This window comes from Balaenoptera musculus, chromosome 8, assembly GCF_009873245.2.
Source record: "Balaenoptera musculus isolate JJ_BM4_2016_0621 chromosome 8, mBalMus1.pri.v3, whole genome shotgun sequence".
NCBI classification, from domain to species: Eukaryota; Metazoa; Chordata; class Mammalia; order Artiodactyla; family Balaenopteridae; genus Balaenoptera; species Balaenoptera musculus.
The window spans coordinates 37746465-37766849 of NC_045792.1; the positions used below are offsets into that span (position 1 = coordinate 37746465).

The 20385-nt window shown below is 39.9% G+C and overlaps 1 protein-coding gene across 2 annotated transcripts; it reads left to right on the forward strand.

Moving 5' to 3' along the window:
• The first annotated feature begins 2172 nt into the window (after positions 1-2172).
• On the forward strand, positions 2173-13451 carry CWC15 (CWC15 spliceosome associated protein homolog). 2 transcript variants are annotated; one of them, XM_036862269.1, is made up of 7 exons: positions 2173-2295; positions 3473-3611; positions 4196-4308; positions 4887-4975; positions 6133-6246; positions 9659-9777; positions 12574-13451. In XM_036862269.1, the coding sequence occupies exons 2-7, from the start codon at positions 3481-3483 to the stop codon at positions 12701-12703; spliced, it is 696 nt and encodes a 231-aa protein (XP_036718164.1). In that variant the 5' UTR covers positions 2173-2295; positions 3473-3480; the 3' UTR covers positions 12704-13451. The 2 variants fall into 2 exon arrangements, with proteins under 2 accessions (XP_036718164.1, XP_036718165.1); XM_036862270.1 differs by having other exon boundaries at positions 2184-2295; positions 3458-3611.
• Positions 13452-20385: the final 6934 nt, after the last annotated feature.

The following is a 20385-nucleotide window of genomic DNA, read 5'->3' on the forward strand; positions in this document are numbered from 1 at the left end:
ACTCAGCACCTATTATGTGCCAGGCACTGTTCTATATGCAGAGGATACACCAGTGAACAAGAGAGACAAGGTTCCTGCTTTCCTGGAACTTATGTTCTAATACAGGAAGATAGACAATAATAATAAAAATAATATTAATAATAATAATAACTAACATTTGTTTAGCAAATACTGTTTGCTGAGACAGTTTTAAGCACAAGTATTAATTCGCTTAATCCTTATAATAACACTATGTGGTAGAGTCTAGAAATTATCCCCATTTAATACATGAGGAAACTGAGGGCACAGAAAGGGAAAATAACTTGCCTGAGGTTACAGTTAGGAAAGGGCAGATCTGGAATTTAGAACCAAAACAGTCAGGCTATAGATCCCTTTCTCTTAATGACTTTGTTATGCTGCCTCTCAGACAAGAAACAAGGCAATAAACAATGAACAGAATAAATTCAGTAGTGTTTAGTACTATGAAAAAATAAAACAGGGCGATGTGATGGTATTTGTGTGTTGGAGGGACGGGGGTGCAAATGTAGATGTCAGGGAAAAACTGAGGAGGTGATTATTTGAGCTGAGACTTGAAGAATGATAATACAGCTATGTTGGGGCACAGACAGCAGAGATAAGCTAGTGCAAAGGAATCTTGCTTGTGAAACAGCAATGCAGGGTTGGCTGTGGCTAGAGCTTAGTGTGTAGGAGAGTGATTGATTAGAAGTGAAGCCAGAGAGATAGGTAGGAACCAGACCCTGAGAAACCTCAGGTCACATTAAGAAATTTGACTTTTATTCTAAGTGCAGGGGATTTTTATGCAGGAGTGTAACACTACCTGATTCACAGTTTTAAAAGCTCACTCTCATTGTTACAGGCAAAATTGACTGTGGAGAAAAGTGGAAGCAGGAAGATCATTAGGGGGCAATTACAATCCAGGTGGAAAATGATGGTGGCCTGGACTTGGGCAGTGGAATGAAATTTAGGGTGTATGTTGAAAGTAGAATTGGCAAGACTTGCAAATAAACTGGATGAGAAAAATGAAGGAAAATGAACTTAAGTAGGAGCCCTGGGATTTTGGTTTGAGTAACTAGTATGATGGTAGTGTCCTTTACTGAGATGTGTAAGACTAGGGGAGTAATAGCTTCGCTAAGAAAACTCAAGATTTGCATCTTGAACTTTATGGGGGAAGGGACATTTTCTATTGTTTTGTTTCATGTAAAGTTCAAAGAAAGAGTTCTAGGGGAAAAAAGCTTTTCTATGTTCAATTTTATGATCTCTTTACATTTGAAACCAAGTTGGGGGAGTTGAATTTTCATTTGTTCAACAAATATTTATTGAGCATCTACTGTGGCCAAGGACTATGTGGTCAGATACCAAGATGAACTAAGCAAACAAGATCCCTGCTCCCAGAGTGGTTGTTTATGGGGAAAGCGTAAGGACGATTGGTGATTTTTTATTTTCCTGTTCGCTGCCTTATTAAAACTTCACCTAACGCCTGAGTAGCCATCTTACATTAACAACTGCATCTAGTGCTCCTGGCAGTTGGGCCCACCGTTCTAAAAGTTCAATGTCGGTTAATACATAAGGAAGCTCTAATAGTGACACCTCCCCTCCCACTAGAACTCAGGCTTTTTAAAAAATAAAAATTTTAACAAACAATACGAATACAACCTTTGCTTTGAAGACTAATATTTTTGCAGGAATGGTACCTTTATAAAGATCGTGGTTGCCCCCGTACATATTTGTTCTTTCTTCATATCCAATTAAATGAAAATACTAGTCTTTCCGTAGCCCAGCTCTCTAGGGTTGTTGGGTCTAGCTCAGGAGAAAGGAAGCAGGAGCCGTTGGATTTAAACAGTTTGGTGTAATCCTTTTCTACGCTCTCTCTCGCTAGCCGGGGACGTGGTGTCTGCTACCCGGGGCTTTCCGTCCACGCAGTACCGGAATGAAGGAGTCTGGGAGGGGGTCGGGAAAGGAAAAGACGGAAGAGACATTAAGTAATTGGTTCTTGAAGGTATAAAATGATGCTTAGGGTCTACTCTTAAGCACTGATTTCAAATGCCCGCCCCCTGGGCCGTTTCAGCCCCGCCCCTTGCTGTCGTCACGCCGACTTCCACCTTGGCCTCCGCTGATTGGTCCCCGCCTCCGCCTCTGAAGGGCGGCTAAAGAGCTTGGGGTTTGCTTCCGGGTCTTGGGTTTTAGCCCTGGACGCAGAGGTTTCTGGGAGCCAAGAGGTATGATGGCGTCTGTATGATCTCCTGAGGCGACTGCATCGGAGCTCGGCCAAAGTGAGCGGCAGCAGGAAAGCAGACTGTGAGTGGGGCGGGAAAGGGCGGTTGGGGACGGAGGCGGAGAAGCGAGCGCGGGCAGAGGAGGCTCTGGAGCGGCGGGCGGGTGGTGGAGCTCAGCGCCTGTCAGGAGAGTCCCCAGTCCCGGGCTGGCAGCGGAGAGCGCAGCGTGAAGATGACTCTGCAGACAGCGTTAAGCAGGGTCCGGGCGCCCCCACCCCTCGCCGAGTGGGGCAGGGGTGAAGAGTCAGCGGGTTCCCTGTGACAGCCCGAAGGTGAACCCCCCAGAGGCGCTGGTAATGATAACCCGGGGGAATGTGGAGGGCGGCGGCGCCCCCAGAGGCCGGCAACCCTGTTTCTTCCTCTCTGGGTACATCCCTCTCCCTTTTTTTGAAAATCGAGAGAAGTGTACCATTTCCCCCAGTTTCCCCCGACACTTGCTTTTCCGACGCTTACGGATGTTTTAGTAGACACATCTGCTATGCAGTATCCTTTAGTTGCTCAAAACCAAAAGTAGCATAACCTTTGGGGGTGGGTTCCTGTGTTTTGAGCATTTCTTAACCTGTAATTTGCAAAAGATCTGATTTGTATTACGTGGGCTGCTGTAGAAGAAAATTGGATCAACGAAAGGTTGTTGGAGAACTTTGCCTGTGTAACTGTCATCGAAGTCTGGCTTTTTTTCCAGGACACTCAGTAGCTTTGTCAGTGATTTTTTTATATATCTTTTTTGTTTTTGTAGTTACTATCCTATTTTCTGCTGTGTGAGATTTAGATAAAATGGGAACCTTAAGGAGTCTGGTGGAGTAAGGTTAAGCTGAGATTTTTTAAAACTCGGACATGGCAGTACTGTATTTTACGAGTGTGTTGACATGTCAAGTCTCATCATTTCTTAATAATCCTATTAGGAATATCCCCATTCCACAGATGACAGAAACTTAAGCTTGGTGGTTTGCCGGAGGTCACAGAGCCAGAAGGAGAACAGGAACACAAACTCATATCTTCATGACAGACTAAATATCTGCCATGTTCCTTGTACACCCTGAGCCTCATTATTTGTTTTGTTCATAACTTTTGAGGTTATTTCAAATAAGTTTTGGGGAATAAGTTAAGGAAATTGTTTGACAAGGAGGGATATTGATTAATACTTTATAAAAAGAGAGTTCGTCATATTGGAAATAACTTGACAGTGTTTTTCTTCAAAGCATAAAAGATGACAACAGCAGCTAGGCCAACTTTTGAACCTGCAAGAGGGGGGAGAGGAAAAGGAGAAGGTGATTTGAGCCAACTCTCAAAGCAATATTCAAGCAGAGACCTACCCTCTCATACAAAGATAAAATATAGGTAATGAAGCCTTTTATGTTTTTCTTGTTTCACAAAGCAAGACCAACTCTGTTGAATGACATGGTCGTGAGATAGTACCATGTGTGGGTTATTATCACTTATCTATTTTCATAGGAGTAGAATGCAATAGTGTTTCTGACACTAAAATTACGCTCTATGATTGTAAAATGCTACTAGATATTCCTTAAGCATAAATTCCAATTAACGAGGAATTTCCATATGTAAATGGAACAATAACTAATACATTACTTCAGAAGCACCAGGCTCTGTCAGTACTAATCAATATGATATTAAAAGTGTTACTCTAATGAGATCTGAATTAACATACTAACAAAAAGACATTTTGATCAGCCTACAGCCTTATTATAAGAAAGTCTGTGATTTAGTTTGAGTTTCTTGAAATATTGGCTACATCACAGAATGTCTGTTAGTAACCTTCAGATTAGGGTGATCTTGTCCATTTCTCGCAATGGGACTTTATGCTTCAGGGACTCAGGACAAAGTTGCTTTTCATGAATTGTCTTCCATTACTACAGCCATGTGTTTTTTAGAAGTATTTCTGCCCTGTTTTGTTTCTACTTTAGACAGACCACTCAGGATGCCCCTGAAGAAGTTCGGAACCGTGACTTCAGGAGAGAGTTGGAAGAGAGAGAGAGAGCTGCTGCAAGAGAAAAAAACAGAGACCGGCCAACCCGAGGTGCCAACACTACCCCAGATGTTTCTCTCATAACATTATGTTGACAGTAGTTTTTCTTTCATGTGGTAATTGGAATGGATTACTATTTTTGTTTGTTTGCTTTTAAATATGGGTGTGAGCTATAACAGTTGCTTGAAAGATTTGATTGGATTAGAGATGATAATGAAGTTGATTCCAGTTCCATCTTTTCATGTTTCTGTGTTAGAAAGAACTAGGTGATCTGGGGATATTTAGCAACCGTTGTTTGAGTTCAGATCAAGGAGTTTTTTAACTGTTTACACAGCCAGACTTTTTGAGGCCGCATGGTTTCTGTCTATGAAATTCTTCCATTTTTATTTCTAGCATATGTAAACTATTTCCTAAATTTCCTGAGAGAGGCTACAGTTCCCATATTAAAATCAATACTTCTATTAATTCATTCAATAAATATCTGCCAAGGGCTTATTTGCCAGGCACTGAGGTTATAATCCCTACTGTCATGCTTAAGACCTAAGCTCTTCTTGCCCACAGGTCCCTAAAATGTTATAAGAAATGCAGGATTTGATTCAGTAAGCTAAATAATGTTTGTTTTCCCCCAGAACATACAACCTCCTCTTCAGTGTCAAAGAAGCCTCGGTTGGACCAGATTCCCGCTGCCAACCTCGATGCAGACGACCCTCTAACAGATGTATGTTTTACTTCGTCCTCTCATCTCCATGTAGTAATTTACTTACCGTTTTTCTGAAATACCTTTTATCTATTCTTTTGGCTTTAAGAAGCGACTTGTATTTATTTTTACTTACTATTATTCAATTATAGCTCTGACTTCAATGCTAAACTCTATAGTTTATTTCAAAAGAAAAAGCATTATCTTGTGGTTAATCAGATTTCAAGTTTGATCTGTGGAGAGCCAAAGAAGGAAGAGATCTATTAAAAGATATGCTTCCCTAAAAAATAGTTCCCTGTATTAAACCATGGAAATTGGACTAGTTATTCCCCTTCAGAGGGCACTCTTCAGACTGGGCTCTTTATTGATAGCATCCCCTGCAGTGAATGTAGGGGCCTTTCCATACTTGCTACCAGTGATGCCCCTTCCAGATGTTCACTGCACTTAACGGCTCCCTCTGTGCTTAGGAATGTGATCTAAGTGGAAGGTTTTTAAGGATTGGCACCTTAATTAACATTAAAATTTAGTGGGACTGCACAGTCTGTAATTAATTTGCAGTTTTCTACATACAGAGGAAAAATCTGAGTGGCTTTTCAAGGGTAGCATCTAATTAAGCATATATATTAGTAATTCTAGAGTTGACAGACTAAATTAAAAATTAACTCAGTAATTCAATATAAGGAACTCAATTTTAAGTGAGATATAATGATTATTCATTTGAAACTATTTTTTTCTGAGAATTCAGCACCCTTTTCTGTACCTTTGACTATCTTTAATTCCTAGTTGTTTTGAGCTATATAAAATTATTTTGACTCCCAGGGTCAAAGTATGTAGTGTGTATCAGTATAAAGTGTTCCTTTTCTGGTTTTAGAAATATTTTCATATGTAAATTCCCATTTGACTATGTAAATTTGAAAGGTCCTTCATTATACTCTTTGCTGTTATAATGTCTAAAATACATCAGAGGTTGACATTTTAGTAAGTAATTGTAAGCTTTTTGGGGGGTTTTATTTTATTTTTTGGTTGTTGCTAATTTTAATCATATTTAGGTACATTTATCTTTCCCTCTAGGAAAATTAATTCTGCTCCAAAGATTTGATAAGTGCCACTTCTATGGAAAAAAATGAATAATCTCTATTTTGTTTCCCATCTCCTGGGCCATCACCATTCTTTTTTAGGAGGAAGATGAAGATGAAGATTTTGAAGAGGAGAGTGATGATGATGATACTGCAGCTCTTCTTGCAGAGCTGGAAAAAATTAAAAAAGAAAGAGCTGAAGAGCAGGCCAGGAAGGTAAAACCAGCATGTTAAATATTTGCATCTTCTCACGTAAACTAAAGTAGAAGTGTCTTTTAAATCAAGTAATGTCACCTTATATTAGAAATCATCCTTACCATGTCTCGATATTATAGGACCTGTAGGTCTATAAATCTGGTGATTCCTATGACATCCTAAGTTTCCTGGTTATGTTAGAAATTCTTTCCAAATAGTTCCGACATACTCGTGAAAATGCTCTTCATTCAGTTATTTGTTCAATAGACATATAGTCAGTGTCTGTTAAGTGTCAGAAGAATCAAAGATGATTAAGATGTAGTCATAGCCTACAAAGAACCCACAGGTATAATGAGGCCGTCTTTATCTCTCTCCTTGTCTTCTGACCCAGCCTTCTTTCCAGGCACTTGCTGAGGCCATCTGTCAATAAATTTTATATAACCTAGCTTCTCTGAGTCCCCACGGTCTCTACATTTACACAATGGAAGGAAAGAATGTCTAATTCAAAGACAGACGAATTAAATAGGATCCATAGTATGTACCTTTAAACTTTGAGCGAATTACCCATAGTAGTAACAGTAAGAGACAAAACTTGGGAGGCAAGAGCAAGTCAGAGCGCTAGAGATTTGCAGACCAGTGCTAAAGGAGTTTGAACTCTCTTCCAAAGGACGTGTGGAACTAGTCCGTTTCAGCTGGAGATGGTAAGGTTGGGTATGCATTTTAGAAAGATTACTCTGACTGAGGTGTGGAGGGTAGAGGAAAGAACTGAGTAGGGGCTGTTCCAATAATCCTCACATGCAGTTATGAGAATCTTGCATGATAGGAGTTGGATTTGAGAGAAGTAAACAGATGCTGATAGAGCTATCAAGGAGATAAAATTGACCAGAGAAAGTGACTGATTAGCTGTGGCAGTTTCTGGGTCGACGTTGGTGCTATACACTAATCAGGGAATGCATAGGATGGGCATGTTTCAGTGGAGAGAAAAATGATGAGTTCTGTTGGGCACATACTGAACTTGATATATTGTGAGACACTCAAGTAGATATGTCTGCCTCCACTTCCTTTTTTTTTTCTCCCCTGGCCACACTGCACAGCATGCGGGATCTTAGTTCCCCAACCAGGGATCGAACCCATGTCCCCTGTAGTGGCAGTGCAGATTCGTAACCACTGGACCGCCAGAGAAGTCCCTGCCTCCACTTTCAACCAGAAAAGAGCAGCTTTTGTAATGGGCTTCTGTGTAAGATTTCATTTGAACCAAGAATTGCTCTATTTAAAAAAAGGAAAGAGACTTGGGGAAAAGACTGGTGTAGGTCAATGCTTAGAACCTAGGGAGGTAGAGTTCATATGGATCAGAAGGGTCAGGGAAGAATCCAGAAAAGAGGAAGATTTGGGGGTAGGCTTTGAAGACTGCTAGAGTTCAGATTTGAAGAAGAAAAATGTTTAAAAATACAATTCTTGTCAGAATTTGGCATAGGATAGCATAACTCCTGTAGAATTGTAAGACCATTCCTACACTGGCACACCACAAGAGGGCAGTTGTTCTGTTCCAGATTCTTTTGGCCTCCCTAACAGCTGTGGATATGCAAAGAGACATTTAAATGCATTTGGTTGACCTTTAAGGAGCGTAAACATTTTAGACAGAAGATCTTGGCAATTTTGCAAGGTTCATCTGATTTGTTTGTACAAAATGTGTTGGTGTTTTTTTGGAGTTGAATGACAGTTTTATTCCATTTGTCCCCCATTTCCCTGTCTGGCTTTCTAGTGGCTGGTTTCTGAGGTGTTCCAAAATGTTTTCAAACCAGTCAGCCTATGTCAAGGGCTGGGAAACTTTCTGTAAAGAGCCAGATAGTTAATATTTTAGGCTTGCAGGCCATACAGCCTCCGTCACAACTATTCAACTCAGTTAATTGTAATACAGGCAGCCATAGGCAGTGCATAAATAAATGGATGTGACTGTGTTCCAGTAAAATTTTATTTACAAAACAAGATGGTTCAGATTTGACCAAACCACAGGCTGTCCATCCTTTATACCTATAGTCATGAAACAGTGTACCTGGTACTTGAGTATGAAAAGAGTTGGCACCTTTTTTCCCCAGTGCTATGTATGGCAATCAACCAGTAACTCTAAAGGAGATAATATTCCGAACATAAAATGATCAGGACCTTGTTACATCACATATGTTCTTATATTATAAATTTGGATACATTGTATGCTTGAGCTCCTGTTTGTCTAGCATCTCAGAGATACGTCTTTTTACTTTTAGCATCAATATAATTTGTTAAAAATAAGTATGTAATTTTTAGAAAGCTATCTGTTCTTTATCTATGGTGGATGCTCCTGACTTTTGCTTGCTTAAAGTCTGAAAATGACCTAAAGGAATTTTCCTGTTAATTTCCCTGAAAATTGCATCTTCTCACCTCCCAATTATTTGGCCTCATAAAAATGAAATCAGTTGTTCACACTTGATTATTAAAATGACGTATCTTTAACCTGTATAGAAAATCAGATAATTTTTCCAAGTGGTCTAACACAGGTTCATTATAAATAGACTTCCAGAAAGTCCTTTTTCCCTTGGTATATTAAGTCATCAATTTTGTCATCCCCAAAACACAGCAAAGTGGGATCTATGTTTGGTTTAAGATAGCATGGAATCAGGTAGATCTAGAAGTTATGACTAAGGATTTTAGACATTTTATATTTCTAATTCTAAGAAGGAGACTGAGGGTGATTTGAGTTTAAAGAGGTTAATGCTAAAATAAAAGTGAAGAAAGACAAGCATGTAACTGATGACAGAGATAAAAATAGAAAGTCATTAACAATAAATCATAAAAATAAAATGGGTAAACCTCAGGTAAATTAGTAGAAATGCATGTTTACTGAATATAATTTTTTACATGATGGTTTATCTTATTTTAGGACATAATTCTTGGTTAATAATAACTTGTCACCAGTCCTAGAGATGCAAGTTTACATTGTTAGTAATTCAAAACAAAATTATTTTTAATCACAGTTATATATAACCCTTCCTTAAAAATTGAGATAATTGCTTTGCTAAATGTGTCTTTTTGATGTTTAATATGTTCTTAAATTATTAGAATGTTTATAGATGTACTCTCTTAAACACTTATGTAATTTTGTATGTACTTTAAGAAAGAAAATAGATTTAAATATGCAACTCAAGAATGTCAGAGTCAGAAAAGACTAATGAATGTATGATGGCAAGCATGAAATATTTATAATGAAAATGCCCAATTATTTTATTTTGATAAGTGAGACTTTTCTGGTATGTCTTAAAAACAAAGAAAAAGCAATACTACCTTGATGCTGATCCCATCTCCCTCTTAATATCCTAACAGTCTTTTAAAATATGAGTTACAAGATTGACGCCAGAAGTAATATAAGTAAATAAGAATCTTCCCCTCTTGTTGGCAGGAACAAGAACAAAAGGCTGAAGAAGAAAGGATTCGTATGGAAAACATTCTGAGTGGAAACCCTCTCCTTAATCTCACTGGCCCATCCCAGCCTCAGGCCAACTTCAAAGTTAAAAGAAGGTACTGTACAATAATGGGTTGGAGAGATATATACATGTATGTATATATATACACACACACACACACAGATTATGAGTTTTATAGCAAACTATATTATGTAAAGCTTCTAATACCCACTTTCCACTGATATTTTTCTCTATCACATTTTGGAATAATGGAAGGAGAATGAAAGAAAATAAACTTATTTTCAGTATATATTTACAGTAACCAGCTGTGTACCAGAGATTGTTCTAAGTACTAGAGACAGAGCAGTGCACTGAGCCCTTGACCCTACAAAGCTTACATTGTAGTTATATGTGTCAAGGGTCCCCAAAACCATCCTTCACATTCAGAGACTAGAAGGTCTTAGGGGGCTCAGCATGTAGCTGTTCTCATGACTAACTTAGTTAAGATACACAGCCAGATCACAAAGGGAAAAGGCACTGAAGGAAGTGTGTGTGCTTCCTTATGCTCTGTCCCTCCTATGAGGGGTCACACACAGCACATTCTTTTCCCGAGTAATGAAAATGCAGCAACATTTGTGCAGTGTTGCTGCCCAGGAAAACCCATTAGAGACTCCCAGGGTTTTTATTGGCTGCTCATATAGGCAACCTCTGCCTAGTACATACCAAAATTGAGACTTCCAGAAGGAAAGCAGGTGTTCATAAAACCACATTATTTGTACAGACAGTCTAGACACAGTGACAGTGAGAAGATTCCTGCAATCCAAGTTTCCAAATGCCAGCCAGGGACCAACCTTGCAAGCAGCCTTCCTAAGGACAGCAGTGTGTGTGCGTGTGTGTGTGTGTGTGTGTGTGTGATCGAGAAACCCTGCTGTAGGCCTAACATTTAAACCATATCTATTATTTCTCACCACCTCCACTGCTGCCATCTCCATCCGGAGTGATGCAGTCCCCCGAACTGGTCTGCTTGCATGCTCACCACCTTCTCCATCCCTACCCCCAGGTTTTTTCCTTAACATAGCGGCATTATGATCCTTTTAAAATAAAAGATCTCAATCTCCTGTTCTAAACCATCCAGGGGCTTCCTGACTCATTCATAGTAAAAAACAGGAACAAGTCTTTACAATGGCAATTGCATAGGCAAGGGAGGATTTGCAAGAAAGGTGACATTTTATTAGAGACTAGACTCCAAGGTATTTGACCCGAGCTATTGAAAGGATAGAGATGGGGAAAAATGTGAACTGAGGTGGGAAGGGGGAGGGACAGATTTAAGACATGGTAACTTTGGGATGATATATATGTCTGTGTGGAAATGTTGAGTAGGTAGCTTGATACACAGTTCTGGAGTTAGCCCAGGCTAGAGATCATGAATTTGGGAGCTGTCAACTTACAGAAGTTTCCTGAAGCCATGAAGACTAGATGAGGTTACTTAGTGAATGAGTATAGCCAGAGAGGAGGTCAGAGGACTGAGCTTGGGGTAATATTTCGAGGTCGGGTAGATGATTAGCTGTCCATACCTGGAATAGTACCTGGTATGTACTAGGTGCTCAGTAAATATTGATTATTTGAATTATGAATGAAAAAAACTAGGCTGAGAAGGAGCAGCCAGTGGGGAAGAAATGAACCAAAAGAGGCTGGTAGGTGTCTTGGAGCCACACAGACAGTTTCAAGAGGAGGGGAGTGATTATCTAGGTCAGATATTGCTGACAGGCCAAGTGAAGTGGGTACTGCAAAGTGGCGGTTGGAGTTAGGGCCCTGGGAGAGCAGTGCTGGTGTTGAGAGGGAGGGGTCAAAGCCTGTGGGGAGTGAGTTGAGGAGAGAGTGGGTAGAGAAAAAACTACATTGATTTATATTTGTATTAAGCTATATAGTTCTGCCTTGTTTGGATGCAGATAAAATCGTTTGGAGACTGAAACATGTTGTCTTAATGTGCAGATCACATTTGACCTAGCTCTGCTCAGCTTTTCACATTTCTCTGTACTGCACCAGTGATGACTTAAAACTCTTTTCAAAGATGCCCACGTTCTTTGCTTATTTTCAACCTGCAGTTTCTTCTGGTGTGCATACGTCCACAGGCAAACACACACATTATGTAGGCTTTCATTTTATATATGTTTGTGAGAGTTTATGTATTACATATATGGGTTTGTGTTTTATATGCTAGATGATATTTTGAAATCATAATCTTTATTTTCTATAAAACATGTATTTTGTAGCCCATCCGTGGGTGTTTTTTTTTTTTTTTTAAGCCTACACATTATGAAATCCAACCAGGAGAAACGAACTAGAGATTCCTGCCCTAAGCTCTTCAGCTGCTCTTTCTTTGTGGTTAATGTAGATGTGAGCCAATATATGAGCCTTAATTGTTTTACCCCAATAGTTTCTTCTTTTGTCCTAAATTGTAAATACTACAGTGAATGATTACTAAATGTTAACTGATAAAAGAGTATGTATAAAATCCTTAAAACCACATAATCTAACTATAGTAAATCGTCCAGCTATGATCTAGAGCTGTCCTTACTAATCAGGGTAGAACCAGGTACTGCCTCTTTGTTTTAGACCTGAAAACATTAAATATTTATGTAATATCTGCTTTTTAACTCAAAGTTTCTTATACTGGAGAAATAATAAGAATGTTGTGTATGTTCTAAATAAGGATTACCCTTCCTATTATAAAAAAGCAAGCTAACAGCCTATTAAGAATTACTTTATTCTTTTGGGTGTAATTGCTACGTTGAATGATGTACAGGTTGAGCATCTTTTTGTGTGATGAATAAGCTTTACAGTTCACACGGTGTTCTTGTCTGTTGATACAAGCACTGTAAGATAGTTCTATTTTCTTTTTTTCTTTCAGGTGGGATGATGATGTGGTTTTCAAGAACTGTGCAAAAGGTGTAGATGATCAGAAGAAAGACAAAAGATTTGTAAATGATACGCTGCGATCTGAATTTCACAAAAAGTTCATGGAGAAATATATTAAATAGTACAGTTTTATGTGCTTAATTAAAGGCTATAAAATGTAAACGATATGACTTTATTTTGGTTTTTTTGTTTTTCTCTTCCCCCCCCCAATCTAAATTGTGTATAGGCTTCCCTAATTTTAAGTTCCAAATATCTTTTCCTTTATTGATTCCTAACTTGATAAGGACTGGGAATTGGTTTAACCAATTGCCATCTCAGTATTTCCAGTCATATGTTTTTCTTTTGAATATGGGAAAAGGAATCTGCTTGTAATAAATATTTTTAATAATCTGTGTCAAATCTGTGTCCCCACCTTTTTTGTTGAAATGTGTGCAGCTTATAAAACATTGCATATTTTCTTTCGTGTGTTATATTTCTTTGTGTTAACTTTTTCTCCTCATATCTCTAACATTGACTTGAAGTCATTCATATCTCCTCTGTATCTTTTAAAAGTGTAATGAAAAAGAGATTCCATTTTGGACCACCATGTTGGTATGGAAGAGTGTCATCAAGCAGGAAGCGCCCTGAGTGTGTGTCTGAGGGAGCATGGGGTACCTCTCACTTCTGCAGGCGCCCCTCTCTTTTCTCTCAGCCCAAAACAAGAGCTCCTTAAGCATGCCTAGGAAGCATGTGACGTTCACCTGTGTCTTAGTTACTCAACTGCCATGTTTCTCTTGAATGAGATAGAGTTTGCACACTGACACTCATTAGATACAAAACCTTGGAGAGTTTAACATCGAACAATACATGAAATAAAACCTTCGGGAATAGAATTGATATCTTGGAGGAATGGATACGGGAAGTGGGAGGGTCTCTACACAGCTGGAAAATGAAGTTTCCCTAAACCTGGGCTGGGATTTTAAGGATGTCACATTGATAGAAAATGTGAGACCAGAAATTGAGCCTTCTACAGATAGAGACCCATTTATAGGATTCATCAGCTGTGAATGATGTTGAGTTTGGTAAGGTTAAAGATAAAACTTTTAAAGCAAAAATAATGTGTTAGTTATCACTGGCTATTTATTTAAATCCCTTTCTCTAGGATCCCCAGTGGAAGCTTGGACACAGGTTGTATGTAACCTGAGTCAGGAGTAGGGCTGGAATCGAAGCCCAGGTCTTGACCACGTTCATACCCTGCTTGCTTTTTTTTTTTTTTTTTCCCAACTGAGCAATTTACACATAAATTTGAATACCTTGACTAGTATTTTTTTAAAGCCTTTAATAGTACTGAAGCATTTTTATCTCCAACTTTACAATTTATAAAGTGCCTTTACATTCGTTTTTAATTTTCTTCATAGCAACACACATGGGAAGGAAATACTGGGTTATTCAAAGCTAAGGAAATAAAATTCAGGCCAAGAGATTGGATTAATATTAACACTTGATGGGAAACGTATGAGTGCCTTAAAACTACATGAAGATGTGCTTATAGAAATGAGAAGCATTGTTTAGATTTCCAAAGCTAGTTCTTGGGATTATGGGTAAAGTCTTGAGGAAAAGAAGTAGCAACATATGAACGTTTTAGCATCTGAAAGGCTTATAATTCATAGCCGGGGGTACAATTTAGGTGCACCCTTACCCAGAGATCCACTTCAGATAACCTATTTGAGCCTGACAGGTTCAGGAAGGATCAAAGTAAAGCTAATTTCAATGATTTATTTATCCGTTTTCCTACTATTTTCCAATGTGAAACATTATGTAACTGGTCATAGATCAAGGACACATAAATGCTACAGTTTCAGCTCTCAGATCTACAAAGCCTGTAACAACCTTCCTAGCGAAAATGCCTAACATCCTCCTTGCAAAACATCTTGCCTAGGTGTGACTAAGGAAACTGTCCAATCCCTTCAAGAGCCCATGCTGAGTGCCAAGAGCCAGGGCTTTGAAGCCAGATGCACCTGGATGTGAAGCCCAGCTCAGTCACCTCGGGTTTCACTAAAGCTAACTTACTAACATTGCACCAAATGTGCTTGCACTGCATCCGTTTAATCAACACCGCTCCCTGTAAGGCAGGCATTATTATTTTCCCTGTTTTATAAACAAGGAAATTGAAGTTTGTAAGAGAAATTTTAAAACAAGCAAAGTCATAAATCTTTAAGAGGATAGGGCCGAGGTTCAAACCTTGAAGTTTCTATTTGCAGCCCATCCTCGTAACTGCTATGCTTGACTTCCTCTTCATGTGGAAGAGCCCTTCTGACATTTCTCACCTGTGAAACAATAGTAACAAGAGTGATGAGTAAGGGGGTTTGATGGGAATTAATTTAAGGTGTGAGTACTTGGCAGTCATATAGGAGGGATTTCAGCCACGTTCTCTTTCTACCTGCCTCTACTAGCATATAGCAGGGGCTACTGAAAACTTTGAAAGCCTGTTGTTTTGTCCTGTCATAAAGGTCTGGTTCTGAATTAAGAGTTTCCCTAGCCCCTCAGAGCTTGAGTTGGGCAATAGGTATGACCTCGAAAGGGATTGCTTTTGCTTGGTTGCTAGGATTAGAAACCCACTAATAGAAACTCAAGTGAAATAGAGGTTTATCTTTTTTTTTTATAATTGAAATATATTTGATTTACAATGTTGTGTTAGTTTCAGGTTACAGCAAAGTGAGTCAGATATATATATTCTGTTTTAGATTCTTTTTCATTATAAATTATTACAAGATATTGAGTATACTTCCCTGGGCTATACAATAGGTCCTTGTTGGTTGTCTATTTTACACACACACACACACACACACACACACACACACACACATATATATGTGTGTATATGTTAATCCCAAACTCCTAATTTATCCCTCCTCCCACTTTCCCCTTTGGTAACCATAAGTTTGTTTTCTATGTCTGTGAGTCTATTTCTGTTTTGTAAATAAATTCATTTGTATCATATTTTAGATTCCGCATATAAGCGATATCATATGATACTTGTCTTTCTCTGTATGACTTACTTCACTTAGTATGATAATCTCTAGGTCCATCCATGTTCCTGCAAATGGCATTATTTCATCCTTTTTATGGCTGAGTAATATCCTATTGTGTATATACTAGTATATATACATCTTTATCCATTCATCTGTCAATGGAGGGGCTTATCTTAACAATAGTTAAAAGGCACTTCCTCTGTCCAGCTCTTACTCTGCTTCTCTCTTCATCTGACCCACTTCCTCCACAAGACTAGATTTCTGCACCCAAAAAGCCTAGAGGTCACTCATTTATGATCCTGGCTTCCCTGGAAAGGAATCTTCATGTTCTTGTAGGTCCACTGGCCAACAGACCTTCTGTGTCGTGAGACAAAGCTTGTCCAGTGAGCAGTGGCCAGGAACCAGGTTACCTAGTACAAATGTGGGCCAGAGCAGGGAGACATTCACAGAACAATCTTTGGTATCAACGTGGCTTGAGATGCTCAGCTACTCACCTGGTAGACAAAACCTAGACACCGAGATTTCACAGCTATAACTCAAGTCTCAGGGGTAGTGCCTGCATCTCCCTCCAGGATCTAGCACCACGATGGGCACATAACAAGGGCTGCCCCCTGCCCCCAGTGCAGGCCTGGCCATAGGCAACCACCCAGGCCCAGGTGGAAAAGCGGGGACCTAGTGACCAGAGGCCTGGGTGTCCTGGCAGGAGCAGGCCCTTCTGGGTCAGTTTCCTGCTGGTTTCTGGAAACTGTCATGTCCACCAGGGAGCAGGGTGGGACATGTCCTGTCTTTGAGACACCTTCTTAGAAGTAGGACTAATGAGATTGAACCACTTGTGGGGGGAGAGGGTAGATCAAGTGAAAGGGAAAGGAGTTTAGTGGGAGCTGCTGAGGGCTGGGATATTGGCCCCAGGGCCCTCTTCTCTGGGCCACGGTCCGGGGAACACGGAAGAAACAGGATCAGCCTGGGACTCATCTTTCAGTAAATGCGAGGGACCGTTTTGTTTCTGCTGGTGGCGTTGGGATGCAACCCTCACACCTTTCTCTGAATCACACTCCCACAGACATCCTAGCTCTTGGAATCTTTTTATACGGAAGCTCTTTTAGGTGTTTTTCATTTTCAGTTTTTAAAATGTCCTGTTCTCGCCTGGCCTAGTTCTCAGACACTTCAGGACAGGAAAGAGGAAGAAGAAAGCAGTCGTGTTCACACTCCTGAGAGAGGCATCTGCCAGGTTCCCTCTCCAGGGTGATCTTTTCATCTAATCATATTTTCACACAGCCTCCCTCTGGAGAAAGAAGCAGAGAGATGTCTCCTAATGGCCCCAGACTAATTGGAAGCCGCTTCCTGGGAGCTGCCGTCTCCATCGGTGCTAGAGTCTGAGGAAGGAGGAAAAAGGAGTGGGGATTTCAATAAGCTTCTGACTATGTCAGAGGGAAGGGTTCTAATGTCGTCCTGAAATTTCCTCAATACTCACACCTCCTTGAAAGTCTAACTCTTGGACTCAGAGGCCTATTTCCAGAGCGTGGGTTAACTAAGCACTGAGCGTTGAGTCACTCTTTGGAAGCACTGACTTCAAAGAAGCCACAGGGAAGAAAACGCTGCGGATGAGGAGAAAACTGGGATAACAGAAGTGGCAAAGCTCACAGAGCATCAGAGCACGTCCCCTGGGGCAGCAGGCCCTACAGACCAGGCTCCCACACCTCCTGCCAGGCCACGCCCTCCCTCCATCCACCAAAGAGCTGCTCCCTGGACATTTCCCTGTTTAAAGCCTTCAACAATTAGGCAATATGATGGAAAACAATCCCATTCAAGATAGCTACAGAAAATGTAAAACACATAGTCATAAACTGAACAGGAAATGTACAGGATCTCTTTGAAGAAAACGCTAATATTCCACTGTGGGGCATTAAAAAAAAAGACAGTAAATGTAGAGAAATACCTATTGCTGGATGGGACAACTTGATAATGTAAAGATACAAGCTCCCCACCCCCAAAAAATTATTATGAAATTTCAGGAGGTTGGGATTTTTTTGATGTTTTGACCAAATCACTTTAAATTTTTCTGTTAAAATAAATTTGTAAGAATATCCAGGAAAAAAATCTGGTAAGGAAGAATAATGAGAGGGCTTTTCCCCACCAATAAACAATGTATCAGAAATATACAAAAATTAGTGTGGTACTGGCAACAGAATAGAGAGATGGAAAAAAATGAAACATAGTGAAAAGTCCAGATGCAAGTGCAGGTACATAAAATAATTTTGCAGGTAAGAAAATTTTTAAAAAGAAACAAGAAGGGGCTTCCCTGGTGGCGCAGTGGTTGAGAGTCTGCCTGCCAATGCAGGGGACACGGGTTCGAGCCCTGGTCTGGGAAGATCCCACATGCCGCGGAGCAACTAGGCCCGTGAGCCACAACTACTGAGCCTGCACGTCTGGAGCCTGTGCTCCTCAAAAAGGGAGGCCGCGATAGTGAGAGGCCCGTGCACCACGATGAAGAGTGGCCCCCGCTCGCCGCAACTGGAGAAAGCCCTCGCGCAGAAATGAAGACCCAACACAGCCAAAAATAAATAAATAAAATAAATAAATAAATAAATAAATAAAAAGAAACAAGAAAATCAATAGGGCCATTTGCAGCAATATGAATGGACCTAGAGATTATCATACTAAGTGCAGTAAGTCAGACAGAGAAAGACAAATATCATATGATATCACTCATATGTGGGATCTAAAAAATGATACAAATGAACTTATTTACAAAAACAGAAATAGACTCACAGACATAGAAAAATTTATGGTTACCAAAGCGGAAAGGGTAGGGGAAGGATAGATTAGGAGTTTGGGATTAACATATACACACTACTATATATAAAACAGATAAACAAAAGACCTACAGTATAGCACAGGGAACTATATTAAATATCTTGTAATAACCCATAATGGAAAAGAATCTGAAAAATAATATACATATACATGTGTAACTGAATCACTTTGTATACCTGAAACTAACACAATGTTGTAAATCGACTATACTTCAAAAAAAAAATTAATGAGAAAAGAGTGAACTATCCATTAGTTGGTGTCAGGAAAGTTTACTAACCATTAGGTAGAAAATAAATTGCTAGTATCAAGCACAAGACCACAGGAAGGCTAATAGATTCAGTCCATAAAGAAAGAAGCTCTTTTTAGATTCCGATAGTTTAGTACTTTCACAGTTAGCAGAAGGAAGTAACCAAGGGTGCCAGCTCCCTGGGGCCCTTGTGCAGGGCAACCCCGAAACAAAACGCACCAGGTGACAGCAACGCTAAGACAGAACACCCTAGTGAGAAGAAGCCACTATCAGGCAGCTACGTTTCATAGCTTCCAGCTGTGCCCAAAGGGAGGTGAGGCTGAAAGCCTCAAACCTCATCAGAACCTGGCCCTGGGAAGCTGCCCTTAAGAGACAGAGAATGGAGTGAGAAATAACCCTGTAGCTGCTCAGGCTCCCAAGGCGTTCTGCCAGGATACAGATCAGCTGCGTTCAACACCTGCCCAGGTGGCCTATGGAGACACATGTGCTGTCCCGGGTGCCAGCACAGAGCTGTTCCCCTACAGCTACTTCACAATTCCTCCAGGATAAATTTCATGTGGCTTAAAGATTTAAAGGAAAAAATAAATAAATGCACTGGAGAAAAATATAGGTAAAATATGTGTTTAATGTTGAACTGAGATGGCCTTACTAAGCATGATATTGAAAGCAGAAAACATTTTTAAAGAGCTAAATTTGGACTTCCCTGGTGGTGCAGTGGTTAAGAATCCACCTGCCAATGCAGGGGACACGGGTTCGAGCCCTGGTCCGGGAAGATCCCACATGCCGCGGAGCAACTAAGCCCATGTGCCACAACTACTGAGCCTGCGCTCTAGAGCCCGCAAGCCACAACTACTGAAGTCCGCATGCCTAGATCCCATGCTCCGCAACAAGAGAAGCCACTGCAATGAGAAGCCCACGCACCACAACGAAGAGTAGCCCCTGCTCGCCACAACTGGAGAAAGCCCGCATGCAGTAACGAAGACCCAACATAGCCAAAAATAAATAAATTAAATAAATAAATGTTTTAAAAAGCTAAATTAATTACATAAAAAGATTTTGTAGATCAAAGAACTTAAAATGCGGTATTATGATTAAATTTTCTTACTTAGCTTTTTTACTCAGAGTTTCATAGTGCCTTTATTTTCTTCTCCAGTGTCTTCATTTATTTATCTTCATTTTAAAAATTATTTCATTATATGAGATAAGCAGTCGAGTTCTCTCTTTTCTAGAACCTTCCAGATGGAGTAGTAGTCCCAGCATGAGTGTAATTATTGGACAGCTTTTAATGCTCTCCCACATAGCATCCCCTATTTTCAGTGTCCCATGTCTTCTTCCTTCTTAGTTTATGCCCTTTTATTCATGGAGTACATCCTGAAATAAATTTCTAGGAAAGGGTGAATGAGGGGTAACATATCTGAGTCCCTTATGTCTACATCTAGCTTTATTCTACCAACCCCACCTTCTCCCCCTGCCACACACACACACACACACACACACACACACACACACACTTAATTGACAGTTTTCCTGAGTATGGTTTAAAATAAACTTCTCTTAGAATTTAAATGCTTTGCTCCATCTTCCTCTAAATTTCATTGTTGCTCTTGAAAACTCTGATGCCAATCATTTTTATGTTCCTTTGTATATGTCCTAGTTTTGTTTTTAATATCTATAATCTCTTGGAATGCTCTCTTTTTCTTTGCTGTTCCAAAGTTTCACAATGATATAGCCA